Raw genomic sequence first — 19,930 nt, 5'->3', positions numbered from 1 at the left:
CAGACACCTTCCTTCCTGTCTCAGCAGGAGAACAAAATTCTGCACCCTCAGCTTCCAACATTGAACCTTGCAGCCTGGCTAATTACTTAAGTTCACCCTTAGCATCCCTCAGCAAACCTGTGATGGATGTCGTCTTGGAGGCGAGAAGACCTAGTACTAGAAAATCTTATGCTGACAAATGGGAAAGATTCTGTGCCTGCGACCAATCTTTAGGGATGAGCACAGCAGCGCCCAATACCTCAGATTTTGCAATACTTAACTGAGATGCTTCACAAGGGCCTGTCTTTTTCCTCTGTTAAAATCCATGCTTCAGCTATTTCAGCTCACTATAACACAGAACCACCCTTCTTTTCTCATCCCCTGCTTTGTTTTGGAGAAGCTCACTCTACCTCCTTTCGAGCCAGCTGCTACTGCAGACTTAAAATTTCTTTCTTGGAAAACAGCCTTTCTTTTAACAATCACTTCAGCTAGAAGGATATCTGAATTACAGGCCCTTATGGCAGTGGAGCCTTTCATCATCTTTCATGCGGACAGGGTATCTCTGAGGACCAATCCAGCCTTCATGCCCAAGGTGGTTTCCAGTGTGGCTCTTAATCAGTCCATTCATTTGCCAACTTTCTTTCCCAATCCACAGAACAAAGGTGAACGGATTCTGCATTCCTTGGACGTGCACAGACAACTTAGATTCTACATGGACAGAACTAAATTTCGAAGAAAATCTGAACAATTGCTAGTAGCATTTGCTGCTGGGGCAGAGGGGAAGGCTATTTCAAAACAAACCATTTCTAAATGGATAAGCCATTGCATTCATTTCTGCTTTCAGCACCATGGAAAACCTATCCCCCAGGGGATCAGATCTCACTCCACCAGGGCTGCATCTACTTTGGCAGCTTTTCTCAGAGGTGTTCCTACCAGGGACCTTCTAGAAGCTGCTACCTGGAGTCCTGTACATACTTCACCAAGCATTATCATTTACCAATTTTCTCTAAATCCAGAGCTGGCTTTGCCACTGCTGTCTTGCAGGGCCTTATAGCTGGTCCTAATGCTGTATAAATTCCTTCTCCAAACCATAGCTTTGAGAATCTACCCAAATGTAATGACTGCGACAGTGAAACACAAAGAACATAGTACAGTTGTGTACACTTACCATAAATGTAGATGTTTGAGTCTATTCACTGTTGCAGTCCTGGTTACCCTCCCTCCAACCCCTTGTTTTTTCTCTGACTATAACTCTGCTTTCTTTTACTATGTTGAAAAGCCTTTTTGGTGTATTTGCTTTTGGTTGGAGATATATTTTTGGGTTTTTAATTTTATTTGCTCCCCATTTGGGGGGCACCTGACACCTGGGGCAAAAAAAACTGATGTAATGGCATCGGCTGCATGTGTTATACCCCTGACGGCCTGACTTCATGGAAGAAGGGACAGCAACCGACGCAGGACCCAAGACTTTGTTAATCAGGCCGACTGAGGGCAACCTGCCAGCAGATTACCCAAATGTAATGACTGCAACAGTGAATACACTCAAACATCTACATTTATGGTAAGTGTACACAACTGTACTTTCCGCTTGTCTTCAGAAACTGCAGCACTGCCTTCCTCTAGGAATGGTAAACATACAGACGGACAGTATGACACTAGTGTGGTAAATAAGCAAAGGGAAACCAAATCTTATCCACTTTGTGATTAGGCCATGGAAATGTGGCAATGGGTAATGGCTTCACACCAGTTTCTGACAGGAACACACATTCCTGGAAGGTCCAGCGATCTAGTGGACAGGCACTGCAGGAATCTCCTCCTGCCTCATGAGTGGTTTCTTATTCCATTAATTGCAGAGCAATTTTTCAGTCACTGGGGTATACCCTGCTGCATCACCACAGAACATAAGTGCAAAAGTTAGTTTACCATTCTCCCTCAGAAGGGAGAGAACCCCAGGGACACACTGTCCCATCATTGGCCTCCAAAATTACGTTACAGTTACTCTACTCTTCCTCTTTCTGATGACCAAATTCATACAGAAAGTTGTTTGGTTCAAGGCCAAAATCATCCTGATTGCCCCATATTGAGCCAGACAGATATGGTTTCCTCTACACAGACCCTACAGGAGTCTTCCTGGCTCTTGTCTCTCACCCATCTGGGAAACTATAAGTTTACTATATTTACAGTAAATAATTTGCTAGAACATTTACACACATAATGTATTATTAAAAACATAAAGGTCTGTAAACAATAAACAAATGTTTTTTGCTTACCATAATTGTAGATTATTTTATCCCAGTCTGTCTGATACAGCATATGGATCCTTGAGTGCCCTTCTTGGATGTGATCTGGCTGACTTAGTGCTACAGTCTCAAACCCTGCTTCTGTGACTTTGGTGTAGTAGGATTCTTCAGAGTGGATAATGCGTGTTGAGTTAGAACTCTGGCATCTCCATTTCCAGTGATGGTGCAGGATATGTCCCTTCCTACTGATGTGGCCTGCATCTTTTCAGCTTCTCAGAAATCCTGCACACATGAGGTGATTCACAGCAAATGGAAAAGTTTTGCCATATGGACAGAATGTCAGTTGCAGCTGTGCTGTTTTTTTTTATTATTCCTCTTTTCTTTAGGGTCCAGTTTCTGCACACTTAAGATTCAGTTGGCAGCCATTTCCCCCTTTTTTGTTTTTCAGGACTCCCCTCTGGCTTCCCTTAGGCTTTGCAAAGCCCGTCTTAAATGTACCTTTCATCTGCAGCCTCCCATAAACAATACAGCTGTTCCCTGGATTTGAACTTTGTTAGAAACATCATCTAAACTTCCATTTAAACCAACCTCTTCTGCAGAATTAAAGTTCATTTTCTGGAAAACTATTCTATTAGTGGCCATCGCTTCATCCAAAAGGATTTTGAAACTGCATGCTGTATCTTCTTTGTCTCCTTTCATGTTTTCCATAAGGATAGGTTACCTTGAGGACCAACCCTTTGTTTGTCCTCAAAAGTAGCTTTTGAGGCTAACATCTCTCAATCCATACATCCTGTTGTGTTCTTTCTAAACCAAAACAAAGAGGATACATTTTGCATACCATCAGTGCCATTTTTATCTTCATAGAACAAGCCCCTTTTAGAAAAGGGGCACAACTCTTTGTATCTTTTGCCCCCCAAAAATGGGCAAGACAGTGTACAAAATCTCCTTGTCTAGACAGTTATCAGTCTGCATTGCATTGATCTACAAATCTCAAACTAAAAAGTTACTTTGTAGACATGGAGCTCATTCCACTGGAGCAGTGGCAACTTCTGCAGCATTCTTCAGGCCTCTGTCTTTGGATGTCATCTGTCCAACCACTATATGGTCTTCAACTTGCACATTCATCAAGCATTACAAGTTGGACTGTATATCCAGAGCCAATGCTTCCTTTGGGGCTTCCATCCTGAAAGATCTGACTTGAGGCCACCCAGGAGTCATGTAGCTGGAGATTCTAATCCATATGTCAGATCGGATAGACTATATGAATAGGATACAAAAGTTATGTACTTACTATAATGATAGATCATTTAATCCCAGTCCATCTGACTCGACAACACAGCCTCCTTTGTCCTACCTATATGTAGGATCTGAGTTTTCTTGGACCTAAGGCAGTGCAGCTGTGCATATGTTAGGCATCAGACTCTATCTGAGTTAGTCAGGGAGGAGCAAGGCAATATGGGGTTGTAAAATCTTGGAAGGGATCAGATCCAAGAAGGGCACTTGAGGACCTATATATTGTATCAGACAAACTGGAATTAAATAAATGATCTATAATTATGGTAGATACATAACTTTTGTTTCTTGCTTATAGACCTTTATGTTTTAATAATATATTATGTGTGTAAATTAAATATTCCTGCAAGTTGTTTATTGTAAGTATAGTAAAGTTACAGTTTCCATGATGGAGTTTGTTTTGGATGTTGTAGGTTTCTGATTTTATTTTATTTAATTGCAGTTTGTTTGCCAGGATAGTCCATTGGGCCATGAAGAGCCCATTTTCAATGGAATCCTGGGTAGAAAAGCTCCAGAATAATACATAGAATCAAAGTAAATAAAAAGAATAAAAACAAACACATAATAGTAATACACAGAACGCAAAATACAAAGTAGTAATATAATATATACCATTGATACAATGCAAGATAAAATTGTTAGAAGCAAAAATACAGTTTTTTTTTTTTTTTAGCTAGAGCTGATAGAAACTCTAGGAGTTTATTTACAGTATAATGTAGTAGCTGTGGAGAGAGAGTAAGTTAAAGGAATCTATGTAGGATGGGAACAAGAGCATTCCCACTGTGAAGAGAGGTATGAGTGCAGTAAGGATTAATGGATCAATGGATATGTTAATATGTTAAACTCTTGGTAAATGTATTGCAATTTAAGATACATGATGCATGTAGGGAAATAAAGATTAGAATGTAGCAAGGTACAGTTATATAGGGTTGATTTTTGTATTTATAGGGAATAATGGTTAGAACCTAGTTTAACTATAACGTAAAGCAATATTTGCAATGTTGTATATATTTACACATGCAAATGTATAGTCTGTTGTGTTTGGAATTAGAAAAAGATATGGTAATAAAGCTTTTAAAAAAGAAAGCAAATGATTCTAGGTAAGAAGCACTTTTTACCGCACCTGTAGGCTTATCAGCTGTATTTTTCTATTAACAGTGATTTCTGGTTAGGTGAAGCAATCTGCATGTATTGGGAGGGCTTTTTAGAAACTGATGCTCTGATTAGGAAAACCAAAGTACATGGAGCAAAAGCAGCAAATGTACTCAATATAGGGAATGATTGATTATGAGCTTTCTAGAAAGCATTTTCCAAGTGACCTTTTATGTGATATCTGAGAGTTATGATAGTTAACTTTTAAAAGGTAAAAAGCACTCGGACAGCTGCTGCTCGCCCACGAACGTCTTTAATAACACAGCACAGCAGACCCAGTAGAAAATAATGCTGAACGCAGTTCTTAGTACATTTTCGTCCAAGACTTCATCAGAACGGTTGCAAACACATTCTCTCCCATTTTATACAAAAAACACTTCATCAATAAAGCAATTAGAACAATTAAAACAATTCATTAAGCTTTTTAACCCAATTAACACAACCAAGAACTTGCTTGTGAATATAGTGCTTAAACTGCATAAAGTTACTATAAAAACGTTCCTGTATATTATTTCATGCATTTAAAATCTAATGTCCCGCGGTAGTGGTGCTGCGGTAGCGTTGTCGCCTCACAGCAAGACGTCCCGTTCGATTCTCAGCTAGAGCGTCTTCTGTGTGGAGGCATGCATGAATGAGCGTGCCTTCGTTGAAGGTTGTGCGTCAGGGCTGGTAACTCGGCACGTAAAAATCCACTACCAAACATTAGCGGACTGGAGTTCCGCTGTGGCGACCCCTAATCGGGATAAGCCGAAAGACACAACAACAACATTTAAAATCTAATAATCCCTATTTATACAACAATCATTGCAACATAAACATTTAATAAAATATCTATGTTAAAATGTAAATCTATATTAAGACATAATAAACTAAAACATATTGAAATGAATGCATATGAAAAACAATGCTTTGCTGCCATCCAGTGACCTAAAAGGTCATTACATTAACCAAGTTATAACATCAAAAATCAGTGTCAAACTGTCTAAAATATAGTCAATACCTGTGTATTAAAAATCTGACTTATTAAAACATTAAAAACTATCTGAGGGATATGTAGGGTTTAAATACTTGTGTACAAAAATGAATGAATGAATGAATAAATAAATAAGGTGATTGGTCACTCTATAATATAGCCTCTCTTAATTTCAATGCAGGTGCAAGGGAGACCATCTCATTAAGCCCTGGCCTGGCCTGAGAAACAAAGCTAAAATGTGTTGGTTTGGTGATTTAAAGAATGAGTTAATAAAGGGCAGACTTGTGGGCAGTATTAATAGTGCTGCTGTGAAAAAGATTTTGCTTTGTGACAGTGATTTGACACTGAGTAAATCTATTGAGATTCGTCAGATTCATGAAGTTACAGAAAGGCACACAAATATGCTTGCTAGTGATAAGAGCATGGTTTCAGTTGGCCCCAGAGCTCATGTAGACAGCATGCAACATATGATAGGTGAAAGCTAAGCATGTTGCAGCAACAGCCCCTGCAGGATTTCCAGGTAAAACCCGTAGTCGTCTAGCACATTCCAAGAACCGTTCAATTAAAGGAGCACGCTCAGTGCAAAGCCAAGGGTACCTAGTGCAAAACAGACATTGCTCAGTACAGCACAAGAGTGAATCAACAAAATCCAAATTAAACTTTAACTGTCACAGTTGTGGTGCCAACAAATGAGTCCAGAAGAGAAAAGTACGTAGCATTTGGTCAGCAATGTCATAAGTGCAAGAAATTGAATGTTTTTCAAAGATTTTGTAAATCAAGTAAGCCTCGTACAGTTACAAAGAAGGGTAACTCCAAAAAGCAAGTTAATCAAATAGCCTTGCAAAAGTCTGCTTTCTGTGTAGATGGTGTGTCAGTAATTGGTGAAAAGATTGATGTAGTAGATTTATTGGCAAGAAATTAAGTGTTTTGTACTGTCCTGATCAATGGTAAATCCACCGAGCTTAAAGCTGACACTAGTTCAAAGTGTAATGTCATGTCTGCAGATACTTTTGCAAGAGTCAGAACTGGTGAACAACTAAATGTGACTAGTTGTGCAAAACTTATAGCTTATGGAGGTGAAGAAATTCAAACTGAAGGCTCAGTAGTGCTTTCATGTTATGTGGCTAAGAGCTGTTATATCCTTTATTTCTATGTGGTTCGAAGACCTGTGCAGTCATTATTGGGTCTCATAGACAGTTTGAAAATGAATCTGCTTTCTTTTACCAAAGACGTTCTTCAGATAAGCACATGTTCTAGTTCCAGCTTCACCAATACTATTTTTTCAGTGTATGCTGATGTTTTCGATGACAGACTGGGCAAACTTCCCGTTGTGTATTCTGTGAATACAGACCCAGAAATCAGTCCAGGGGTCAGACCAGCAAGAAGAGTTCCGATAGCTGTGCAGCATAAGGTCAAAGCTCAGTTGGACGAAATGTTGTAACAAGGTGTAAATTGTCTAGTTACAGAACCTGCCAAATGCGTGTTATCCATGGTAGCAACTCATAAAAATGGCTCAAATGATGAAATCAGAATATGTATTGACCAAAGAGATTTAAATAAAGCATTGAAGAGACAGTCGAAGAGGTTGCAGCCCTGATACCGAATGCCACTGTTTTTTCTGTCTTGGATGCAGAGAGTTCATTTTGGCAAGTGATGCTTATTCGCACATATTCACAGATTTAAATAAAGCATTGAAGAGACAGTCGAAGAGGTTGCAGCCCTGATACCGAATGCCACTGTTTTTTCTGTCTTGGATGCAGAGAGTTCATTTTGGCAAGTGATGCTTATTCGCACATATTCACTACTGACTACTTCAATACCTCATTTGGAAAATATGGATTCCTCAGGATGCCATTTGGAATACATTCTGCAAGTGAAGTCTTCAGCATGCAATGAAGCAAATTTTTTCGGGTTATCCTTGTGCAATATTAGTAGATGGTATATTAGTCTGAGGCAACGGTGAGGTAGAGCATGACAGAAATCTTAAGAGTTCTAGACAGAGCACCTGAAGTGAACTTAAAGCTCAATCCTCTGAAGTGCAAATTCAGACTACCTGAAGTTACATATGTAGGTCATTTGTTTACAAGTATAGGCTTGAGACCAGACCCATCCAAGCAAGCAGCCATTCTTGAAATGCCAACACCAGATGATGTGCAAACTCTACAATGTTTTCCTGGTATGGTCAATTACTTAGGCAAGTTTATACTAGACTTCAGTGAGTTGACAGCACCTTTGAGAAAGCTCGCATGTAAAAATGTTACTTGGTCATGGCTAGACCAGCATCCAAGAGCATTTGAAGTTCTTAAGCAGAAAATTGCTACCCCCCCAACATTGAGAGATACTATGTCAGCAAACCAGTAATTCTTTCCTGCGATGCTTCAGAATTTGGTTTAGGTGCAGTTATTCTTCAGGAAGGCAAGCCAGTAGCCTATGCATCTAGAACACTTACCCAGAGTGAGATGCAGTATGCTCAAATTGAGAAAACTTTTGGCAATAGTGTTTGCATGTTCCAGGTTTCATGATTATATCTGTGGTTGAGAAATCCAGATTGAAATTGATTATCAACCTTTAGTTACTATTTTAAAGAAGCCTATGCATTCAGCTCCAGCGAGATTACAAATAATGATGTTCAAATTGCAAAAGTTTAGCTTCAAAATGATCTATACGAAAGTCAGACTTCTTTATCTGGCTGCTACCTTATCTAGAGCACCTAGAAATACAACAGAACAGCTTCATGTAGAAAATGTTGACTTTGATGTTACGGAAGTCCGTAATTTTTCTACCACAAGACTTGAGCTACGAGATCTTACAATGACTGATTCAGTTTTGCAGAAGCTCAATCACTATATTAGTGTTGGATGGCCGTCAAAGCAATCAAGTGTACTACCAGAAGTGCAATCTTACTTTCCTTACAGAGATGAGTTGCTGATGGAAGATGGCATTATTTTCAAAGGTCCTAAAATTATTGTTCCAGCTTCCTTACAACAAGAATATGTCCAGATTTTGATTGTTGTCACCCGGGTTCCAAATCTACAAAGAGGAGAGCAAAAGGAGTAGTATTTTGGACTTCTCTAGCGAAAGACATTGATGGAGTACTTTCTTCCTGTTCAGTATGTAATAGTACTAAAGCACGTTTGCAAAGAGAGCCACTTCTGCTGAGGCAGATTCGATTCATGATCTACCTTGGTCAGTTGTAGCTACTGACATAAACTCTTAGAATAGCAAACGTAGATCCCTGGACTCGAGCCGTGAATCAGAAGCAAACTCGCCTGTTGCTTTTTGTCACACAACTTTATTCGATAACTGCCAGCACCACAAAGTACATCTAGTAAGAATGGTTGAGCGCTTTCATCTGCATTTACCAGATTTCTTCAGAACCATTTCCCCTAACATGTCACTTCCTTTATATACACAAATTTTGGCCAAAAAGTTAATTACATAATTGGTTAAAAACAAAATTGTTAATTAAAAACAAAATCACTCAATTAACATTTGTTGAGAATAAAAATACAATAAAAAGTCACAAAAATATGTATATTAACCACTGTCATAAAATGTACTATATACTAGTACTAAAGTGCTTTTATACAGTGCATGATACATTTCATTATTGGGTCCCTTATACTATCTACCCTATGCTAAAATTTTGAATTTATAAATTCATAGTAAATATATATAAATAAGTAAAAATATATATTGTGTGTTAATGTATAAAATATATATATAAAATGTACTCGGCTGATGAAATTTCCTTACTCTAACGCCAAAAAAGGCTTGATACTTATATGGTCATTTATACCCGGGGGGGATGTGGCATCTAAACATATCTGCCACTTACTTTCTAACCAAGCTAAATATATTTTCCAATTTCCTCCTCTGTCATTTACCTCTACCTGGTCTATAATAACAAATTTAAAACTATGTTCACTTCCCTTTTCTATAATGTGTCTACTTAGAGCGTTTTTAGTATCTCCTTTCCTAATACTATACAGGTGCTCGTATATACGAGTTTTGAATTTCCTCTCAGTCTTTCCTATATAGTATACGTCGCATTTCTCACACTCAGCAATATACACAATACGCTGTGTATTGCAATTACCCTTCTTAGGGTATACTACAGATTTCACAATATTCTTAAGTCTCATCCTACATTTTGTGTTAATATATTTACACTGACTACATGCACCACAACTCGTAGTGCCCTTCCTACTGTTTCCTGTGTAGGCCTTTTTCTTTGTCTCTATTATTCTTTTTAAATTCAAACCTGTTTTATATACTATAGAGGGTTTCGTACCTAGTATGTTTCCAATAGGTACATTACTAGTAATTATGTCCCAATGTTTCTTTAAAATTTCTGTCATAATATTGGTATAGGGGTTAAACCTGATGATGCATACTCTATTATCTCGGTCTATTTGGACTTTAGTACTCACCATACTACCTGTACCCAGTAGTGGTACATATTTACTACCCCATTCTTTCTTAACATAAGACGTAATGTTGATCAACATATGTTTAGGGTAACCTCTATCTAAAAATAACTTAAAAAGAGTATCTAATTCACTTTGCATAATCTCCTTAGTCGATGACATTCTGGCTATCCTTATGCATTGGCCTTTAACTACATTACGAAAGATGTGGCCAGGATGACAACTGCTATAATGTATGTAGTCATTTGAAAACGTGGGTTTTCTGTATATTCTAGACTCAAACCCTTGTCCTGTAGTACTAATCCAAGTGTCCAGATATGCTATTCCCACTTTGTCATACTGGTAGGTAAATTTGAGGAATTCCGTGGTGTTATTAAGGTACTCTAAGAACTCTTGTATCTTCTCTTCTGGACCTTTCCATAAAATAAACATGTCGTCCAGGAACCTAGTGTATAATCCGATGTATTGGTAATATTCACTTGGGAAGATGTACTTGTTCTCCCACTCGAGCATAACCAAATTAGCAAAATGGGGGCACAAGAAGCCCCATTGCAACACCACGAGTTTGTTTATAGTGTTGACCAGTGGAAGATGTAGTTGTGGTCTAGGACCAGCCCCATCATATCCATGATGAGATTGATCCTGTCCCAACTACAACCTGAATACTTAGTCATGCTATTACAAAAATATTCAAGACCAATATCTGCCGGTATACTGGAAAATAAATCTTTCACATCAACTGTGAGGAAAATCAAATTCTCCTGCCAAACTTCATCCGTTAGTTTGCTCAAAAATCCCATGAATCTTTTACTATGTGGTTAACTTTAGTATATATATGTTTCATCCAGTGGTCAATGGCTACCCCTAACTTAAATGTTTTCGATTTGGAGCCTGATATAATAGGTCTAAAAGGTGGATGTTCCAGATTTTATGTAATTTAGGTATTCCTATAATTTTAGATAATAATGGAAAGTCATTTTGAAAAATTCATATACTTCATTGGTTATTCTTCTATCTAATAAATACTCCTCTACAGCAAAATCTATCCTTCTATATCCTGTAATTATTTGGTTCAACGACACTTGTTCGTAGTTACCAGATTCATTTAGGATCTTCTGTATTTCCTTAGATATTCTTTATTTTCAAAAATCACAATCCCACCACCTTTATCTGGCTTCATTATTCTTATCTCATCATTCATAATGAGATTCTCTAAACATTTCCTTTATTCAGTTAGTAAATTGTCCTTATTAGCTGTGGAATCTAACTTGTTATTCTTTATATTCCTGTGTAAAATGTGTAAATCTTTACAAACCATTTTCTCGTATAAAGCTATCTGTGCGTTAGATACAGGAATGTACGTGCTTTTCTTAGTTAACTTGTTACAATTAGTGTTTCCTTTTCCCTCATTCTGGCCTTGATTGAACTGTATAGCAAGATTAAGTCTTCTACAGAATAATTTCACCTCTTTTATGGCATCAAAAATATCAAATTTAACTGTGGGTATGAATTTCATCCCCTTGCTAAACAATGTAGTAATTTCCGTAGTAACCTGAACTTGTGTATAGTTGTATACTTTGAACCCTTCAAAGCAATGTATGTTCGGATGCCTTACTGGATTTTCCTCAGGTATACTAATACTGGTACAAAAAGTAGATGCCTTCTCATTAATTCTGTTGTCTACAGGGGTGGGGGGTGCATGCTTCTGTACACTTTTTCCACCACCTTCTCCGTCAATCATTCCATCTGTATTCTCTATTGATTGTATCCCCTTTGCCATCTTTTTGGTGCCGGGTAAAATCGCCCCCCCTTGAAAATTTTCTTCTTCGTTCAACCTATACTTTCTTCTTCTTCCTTTTGTTTCAACTACTTCAAATACCCCTTCCCTTTCATCTGTATACTTAGGCCAGATGTACGCTCTTCCTGTCCTATACATTTCCAAATCTCGCTCTATTTTATTCATTTTTCTATGGTAAACATTATGCACTTTACTTTTTGCATTAGTAAACTGTTTGGAATATAAATCATACCATTCAACAAAATCCACATATTTTATAATAGATTCATTTAAACATTCTACTTCCTGTAGAAGGGCATTAATTTTTTCTTCATTACATTTCAAAAGTGCTTTCATGTACGAAAAACCAAAATCATCGAACATTTTGTTAAACAATTGCTCAATTTTTGAAGAATATTTTAAACCCAGTGGTAGTTTGAAAAACCTCAAACCTTTTGGTACCACTTGTAATTGAATACATTTTTCAAGATATGCATTTGTATTAGTTTTTTACCCAATAAATAAATTCTGGATTTCACATCATTAGTAACATTTTCCTCACATTCATATACTTTTTGCCTGTATTCACTTGTATTTCTCCCCCCAAAATTATCTTCATCAGCTAAAAATTCATTTAGTACTTTAGATACATTTAACACACGTTCCCGATAATCCCTTTTCTGAATACCTTTCGGTTTAGGACTAGATATCTTATCTAAGTTTACAGTACCTTTGTTTTTGCTATTTACCTTCTTGGCAATAGCTGAATATGTCCGCACTGGAGCACGCTGCTCTTTAGGGCGTGCCCCATTCTCATATTCTCACTGTTAGTGTGAAATAAGCTGAAATCAAACGTAAAATCAGCTTCAATTGATATGTCCCTGTTTTCATCTCCTATATCCAAATCGTGTATTTTAGTCCCTTCACCTTGTCCGTTAGGGATATCACTAGCTTCACTGGTAACCTCCACCAACACCGCTTCCACTTGCGATGTCTCCGCGTTGGCTTGAATACTTTGAATAGTTTTTGCTGGTTCCACACCAGCTGTTACAGCTTCGGTGAGCTTCTGCACAAGTTCAAGAAGCCTGTTGACGTCTCCTTGTAATGACGTCACTTCCGACCATAGTGTAGAGTACTCTTCACGACTCAATGGAGTCCCAAGACAATCCACCTCTGCCATTTCGCAACTAGTAACCAAAGTGGAACAAAACAACAATAACTCTTAGAATAGCAAACGATCCCTGGACTCGAGCCGTGAATCAGAAGCAAACTCGCCTGTTGCTTTTTGTCACACAACTTTATTCGATAACTGCCAGCACCACAAAGTACATCTAGTAAGAATGGTTGAGCGCTTTCATCTGCATTTACCAGATTTCTTCAGAACCATTTCCCCTAACATGTCACTTCCTTTATATACACAAATGTTTGGCGCCAAAAAGTTAATTACATAATTGGTTAAAAACAAAATTGTTAATTAAAAACAAAATCACTCAATTAACATTTGTTGAGAATAAAAATACAATAAAAAGTCACAAAAATATGTATATTAGCCACTGTCATAAAATGTACTATATACTAGTACTAAAGTAGCTACTGACATAGTCAAGTGAAACAATCAACATTACTTAGTACTGGTAGACTCTTATTCACATTGGTTTGTGATAGGTCTACTACCTAATTTAACTTCAACTACAGTTATTGCTAAGTTGAAACACCATTTCTCAGTCCAAGGCAGTCCACATAAATTAATATCTGACAATGGTATGCAATTCACCAGTCAAGTGTTTCAGAAATTTGCCAGAGAATGGGATTTCGTACATGTTACTAGTAGTCCAGAGTATCCGCAATGGAATGGACTTGCTGAACATGCAGTACAGAGTGCAAAGCAATTACTTGAGAAGTCAAGGCGTGATAATACCGATGTTTTTTTGAACTTACTCAGTCTCCGAAACATACCCCATGACGATATACTTGGTTCACCTGCTCAGAGACTTCTATCTAGGCAAACCAGAACAACATTGCCTATCAGTTCTAGTTTATTGAGGTGTAAAACTAAGAACAACCACACAATCAAAGCCCAGTTATCTAGAAAGCATTCTTTCCAAAAATCCAGCTATGACGAGTTGAGCAGATTTCTTCTTCTGTTGAAAAAAGGAGAGACAGTAAGGATACAAACAAAGGTTTTGACCGGATTGGTCAAGTAACGAGTATTCGTGCAGAGCCAAGATCCTATTTTGTTAAATCTGAGGGTGTGGAATACAGAAGAAATCACAGACATCTTGTAGCAGAACAGATATCGCAGCATTGTATCTGGGATAAAGACACTAACTCTCCGAGCAATCCACATGATATTCCTGTTCCAGAACGTGTCTTGACTCCTGATGCTGTTCCGGCAGATGATTCCAGTGTTTGTAAGTTAAAGTTACTTAACCTCATTTATGATGTATTTTTATACAATAAAGCTGCTTGAACAAGACCCATGATGCTCACCTGTTTTATCCTGACCAGGTGAGCGGCAAACTGGATGTGAGGTCTTAAGAAAAGAGAAGGATCAAACTGCATAGAAATAAATGGAATGTGTGGGGAACTGTACATGCAGAATAATGATCAAGAAAAGTGATACATAAAGGAAGGCAGGAATTGAGCAATTTATGTAAAGTTGGAGTGAATGACAGTTGTTAAAAATAAAACTTTTATATTGTTAAAAATGACAAAGGAAATGTTTCATAGTTTTATAGTTTAGTACTAGGCTATCTGCCCTGGGGCATTTGTAAGCCTAGCCATAGTGATGTGGCTTTCGCCACCCCAAGAAATGGTACAAAAATGCACAGAATAGATTTAGAATACTGTTCCTCTGACTAGTAGTGACACAGTGAAGTTCCCCTTATATAATAGAATTAGTTTACTGTGCCCCTGTCTAGTAGTGACACAGATGTGACCCCTGGGGTAAACTTACGATCTCCCATCCACTCATCAAGATTTCTCTTGAAGAAAGTCAGTGAGGGGCTCTGCCTAACGAACTGGGATCTTGTTCCAGAGCATGGGAAGCCTCTGGGTTATGAATCTATCCCTCCAGCATGTCCTATTCATACTTGTACCGAGGTTTAAGTCTTTAGCTCTCGTGGTTCTGATGGATTTGGATTTTTTGAGGTGGAGCATGTCCATCAGTTCCTGATTGGACATGGCCTTGTACGTCAGGCAGAGATCACCTCTGAGCAGGCGGTATGCTACTGAATAGAGCTGGAGTTTCTTTAGTCTGGCAGAATAAGACATATGTTGGAGACCCTTGATCCTCTTGGTGAGGTACTTTTGTGGTCTCTCTAGCTGTTGCAAATGCCGGGTGAGGTACATACCAAATGGGGCATTATACTCAATCATGGGTCTGATGAGGGAGGAGTATAGGGGTACAATGACATCCTTGGATCCGGATGTGAATCCCTTCATGATAAGGTGTGCAAGGTAGAATGTTTTTTTAACCACTTTGGCAGCGTGGGTGTCAAATGAGAGGTCGCTGTCGACTTGGGTCCCTAGGCATCTGATTACTTTTTCCGTACTCAGTGGGTTGCTGTCTATGTGATAATTTGTGCTTACTTTGTTTTTCCCAAAGGGGGTGACTATACATTTTTTGGCATTTAGTTTAAGGCCATGACTCCGGCACCAGTTGTCCATTTCTGTGAAACCTTTTTGTAGGATGTATGTGTCCACTGGTGTATCGACTATGGCGCCTAGTTTGCAGTCATCTGCGAACTTTGTCAGCCACAACCCTCCCATGTTTGCTTTAACATCTGTGAAATAAATATCAGAAAGCTAGTTTTTCAAAATGTCATGTTTTAATAAATGTTTTTTTTTTTTGTTAATATTTGTCAGTAAAATTATTCATGGTGGTTTGAAATTTTACTTTTTATTGTTTTGTGGTCCACCACATATGTGCATCATTCTTAATTTGATTGCATTATTACTGTTCCCACAGAGCCTCCACTCTTCCTACCCATGTCTTCTACACCTCAGCCAGAACGAAGGCAGCCACCTCAAAGAAGACACTCAATAGAGAAGGAAACACCAACAAATGTACGGCAGTTTCTACCCCCATCAAGACAGAGCTCCAAGTCTCTTGTAAGTTGGTATGGATGAGAAATACATTTTGGAGCATATGCTGTGCAGTGAAACACTGTGAAGTCCCTCTTCAGGGCTAGCATATCGTTCAAGAGTGTTTTCTAGATTAGTCTTATTAAGCATGGCTGTATTTGCAATATCTGTCATCTCAACTAATGGCTCTGCTTCTCATGTTGACAGCAGTTTCACTGAGTGTTCTTTGTAGCATTTCTTTGCGTTTTAGGGATGAAGGGGGCACATGTTTTATTGGTGAGTCCTTTGTGTATAATCAATATTAATTAACATGTAATTAACACAGCACATTTGTTGCTTTTTTTTTAAAAGACAGAATGATAAAATTAAATAGACAAGTAGTTTCTTACTGTGGATAATCCTCTTCCTTGTCCTCCCCCTTCCTAATCCTTAATATTGAAGCAGTCCTCACAGACCTCCCATGCCTGTTGTGGGTCCTCATCCTTTCTGTGCTGGACTTTGATTTTTTTTTTTTTTTTTCAGTAAATGAAAAAAAAGACTGGGCAAGTGTGGGATGGATGACCTGGTGCTGCAGACTGATTAGCACAGTGTACCCTCTTGTTGTAACTCTCGTTTTCAGCATCCTTCTGTGGACAAACTCCAGTTATCTTTTTTTTTCCCTTGCCTCAAAAGATTCTCTCTTTTGACCATGGGGGAAGTCATAGGAGGATGCCTGAGTTAAGTACAGCATAAGAGTTTGAAAACTTCTGCACTCTGGTCCTCTAGTGCCTACGTAGGCAGTTTGCTTGTTTATTTAATTGCTCCATGAATGGTCCTCACTTCTTAATAGACATATAGAAACAAGCTTTGTGTTTTCTTCTGACAAGTGTAATTCTCAGAACACTTAGCATTTCAGCTAGCTAAAGGACTAATCCTTTTCAAGTCTTCTTTCAGTACTTCAGCCCACCAAATCCTAGAGGAAAAAAAAGTTTTGCATCCAGGAAGAAAGAGGTCATCATCTCTGTACTCTTCCCTCATTAGGTCAATCGAGTATAATGCCCCATTTGGCAAGTACCTCACTAGACACTTGCAACTGCTGGAAAGTCCACAAAAGTGCCTCACAAAGAGAATCCTAGGCCTTAAACACGTCCTACATGGACAGACAAAAAAAACTCCAGCTTTTCTCTGTCTCATATCGTCTACTAAGAGGCGATCTCTGCTTGACTTACACAGCCATGTTAGAAATGCTCCATCTAAAGAAATCCAAATCCCCCTGCACCACACGCTCCAGAGACCTCAACCTCATTACCACAATCAACAGGACATGCTGGAGGGACAGGTTCATAACCCAGAGATTGCCCATGCTCTGGAATAGACTTCCCATACATGTCAAGCAGAACACCTCACTGGCCCTCTTCAAGAGAAATCTTGATGAGTGAATGGGAAATAGAAAGTTCTCCCCGGGATCGCTGCAGTGGCTCTACTTGATTAAGGCAGTGGGAACTAACGTCAGGCGACATGATGCCAGGGCACTTCTATGGGATAGGCTTGTAAAGGCTCCAGGGCCATTAGCCTAGTACACACTATGAACCTATAAAAAAACAGGACTTGAGGATGTGAATTCCAGTTATTACTGAAACGGGCTGTACTCCAGAATTGCTTGTGCTTCCTAAGGAAACAGTGTGATATTAGACATGCTGCTAGTGGACTGTCGGTCTTTACTTACCCCAAAACCTGTTTTGCCATAGGAAGGGAGTTCTTCTACCAATTAGTCTTTGTCCTGAAGAAGTCTGGAGTTTCTAGTCCTGTTCTTAGTCTAAACAAATCCACCCTTCATATCATTTGTGCGAATTCTTGCATTATTGCTGTACCACACTTTTTAGAGTTTTTGGAGAGTGTTGAGAAGTCGTGCAAACATGACTTCTCTATTCAGATCCTGTCTTATCATATTACTTCTCTTAGCAACATATGCCATCTTGCCAGCCTACCAAACCCATGTTTCCTGAAACTACCCAGAAAACATACACTTTCATATTGATTATGACACTAACATAAATATACATTTATATAGTGATCTGAATACACTTGGTATATCCCCCGCCCAGAAAATCTGCAGTTTATTGCACCATATTCCTATTATGACAGCTAAGATCTGTCAAAACTATAGCAACGTTATACTATAGATCAGCTATTATAACAACTTTCATTTTAATTCTGGGAAAAGACATCAGACTAAACCCAGGATCTCAAGGTAATCACAACACATGTTTATATGTTGCCTTAGTGCTTGTAGTTTTTCCAGCAAATGACTATGTATTGAAACATAGCTAACCCTAAATACCTCAGACATCACAGAAACCTGGCTAAAAGATACTTCCTGGCTACCACTATCCTTAGAAAAGAGCTGTACCTTATTTGCAGACAGTAGATGTGGAAACTGAGCAGAAGGAAGTATCTGGTTACTAATGAATAACTCTGCTAATTTAAACTCAAAATTAATATGCAAAGGTAACACCACACGTGACTCTGATCCTCATTGGATTCTGATGCAAATTATGTTTGGCAACCACATAAAACTATACATACTAGCTGTATATTTTATTTTATTTGGGGATAGTAGCCTCTTTTCAAGGGATACTAGTAGTGGAAATTTGACCAGAACATCAGGGAACTTCCCCTTCTCCTTTCAGCAGGTGTTCTGGGAATCCACTTGAGCTACCACTAACTCAGGCAGATGGAGCCCTGATTTAATGTCTCATCTGAAGGACATATATTTTCTGCCACCCTCATCCTTGCACTTAATAGAAAGCCTGCTAAATACTATAGAAGGCCAGACACTGCATAATAAATTATCATGAGTGACCAAAGCCTAGGGTGGAAGTGCTTTCAGAAACAACTCCACAATCTTGGATGTAGTCCCAACTAATATTTCTGAGAAACTAAAAAGCCGGCAGATTCTACCTTACATCATTGGTAACCACAATTCAATATGTTCTGGTCCCTAAAACTCCAAAAAGCCCCCACCACCAATAAACTCCTACAGAAATTTCAAGAATTGTTCTGAAGACATACTGACAACTAAACTGCAACACACAGACTGGAATCAAAACTGTAGCTTAACTGATACTACGTCTGCTCTCATCTTTAACAATCTGCTCAAGCCCTTACAAGGCAGATTATGCCCCCTTGCAAAGCATAGAGTTATGGGACAATTTGCTCCATGGCTAACCCAGGGTCTCCTTAGTATAATCAAACAGAGAGAATGTCTGGAATGCCTCTTGATAAGCACCTCAGATTTGACAAAAGGCAAGGATCAATACTATAGCATTAAAGAAACATATTTTAGACATTCACAAAAACTAACTTGGAACACCCTAAAATATTATGGGTAGCTAGCAAGTTCAATGGTAATGACAAGTTACTTCCTACAAAGGAACGTTTGAGTTCTGTAGGAGTATTTGGCTAACAAATAAGAAAAAAAATAAAAATAAATTCTGTTCTTGACCTTATTCTGCAAATGGGCCTACTTTTGCTTCTGCCCTGATGTGCTTATTATTTATTAATCTGTTCCACAGTGTGCTTCCTGTCACTTTTTCCAGACGCTTCATCTGTAGCACCTCAGAACTTCGTCAGCTTTTTTGCCTTCACTGCCCAAAATTTTGCATCTTAGTGAAGCACAAGTCAAACTGCGGTGGTGGTGCTGCGGTAGCGTTGTCGCCTCACAGTAAGACGTTGTCCTGTTTGATTCTCAGCTAAAGCGTCTTCTGTGTGGAGACGTGCGTGAATGGGCGTACCTTCGTTGAAGGTTGTGTGTCAGGCCTGGCAAGCCGGTACATAAAAATCTACTGCCAATTATTAGCGGACCGGAGTTCTGCTGTGGTGACCCCTAACCGGGAAAAGCCGAAAGATACAGCAACAACAAAAAAAGTGAAGCACAAGTCATGTCCTGTTTTGTACACCTTACTTTTCACCTTTTTTGGCACTCTTCCATCACACAGTGCTATCCCTGACACTTTGTACC

At 38.7% G+C, this 19,930-nt stretch overlaps 1 protein-coding gene across 4 annotated transcripts in view; it reads left to right on the top strand.

Moving 5' to 3' along the window:
- LOC122798334 (protein spire homolog 1-like) overlaps positions 1 to 19,930 on the top strand; it is an 893,363-nt gene that overhangs the window by 588,645 nt on the left and 284,788 nt on the right. For all 4 annotated transcript variants that reach the window (XM_044067180.1, XM_044067179.1, XM_044067177.1 and 1 more), the window contains one exon: positions 15,815 to 15,957. In XM_044067180.1, coding sequence (XP_043923115.1) covers positions 15,815 to 15,957 — 143 coding nt within the window. The remainder of the gene's footprint in view (positions 1 to 15,814; positions 15,958 to 19,930) is intronic.

This window comes from Protopterus annectens, chromosome 3.part1, assembly GCF_019279795.1.
Source record: "Protopterus annectens isolate FY-2018-M chromosome 3.part1, PAN1.0, whole genome shotgun sequence".
In the NCBI taxonomy this organism is placed as follows: domain Eukaryota; kingdom Metazoa; phylum Chordata; order Ceratodontiformes; family Protopteridae; genus Protopterus; species Protopterus annectens.
Note: the sequence above shows the minus strand (reverse complement) of the source record. Positions and strands in the feature narration are given on the sequence as shown.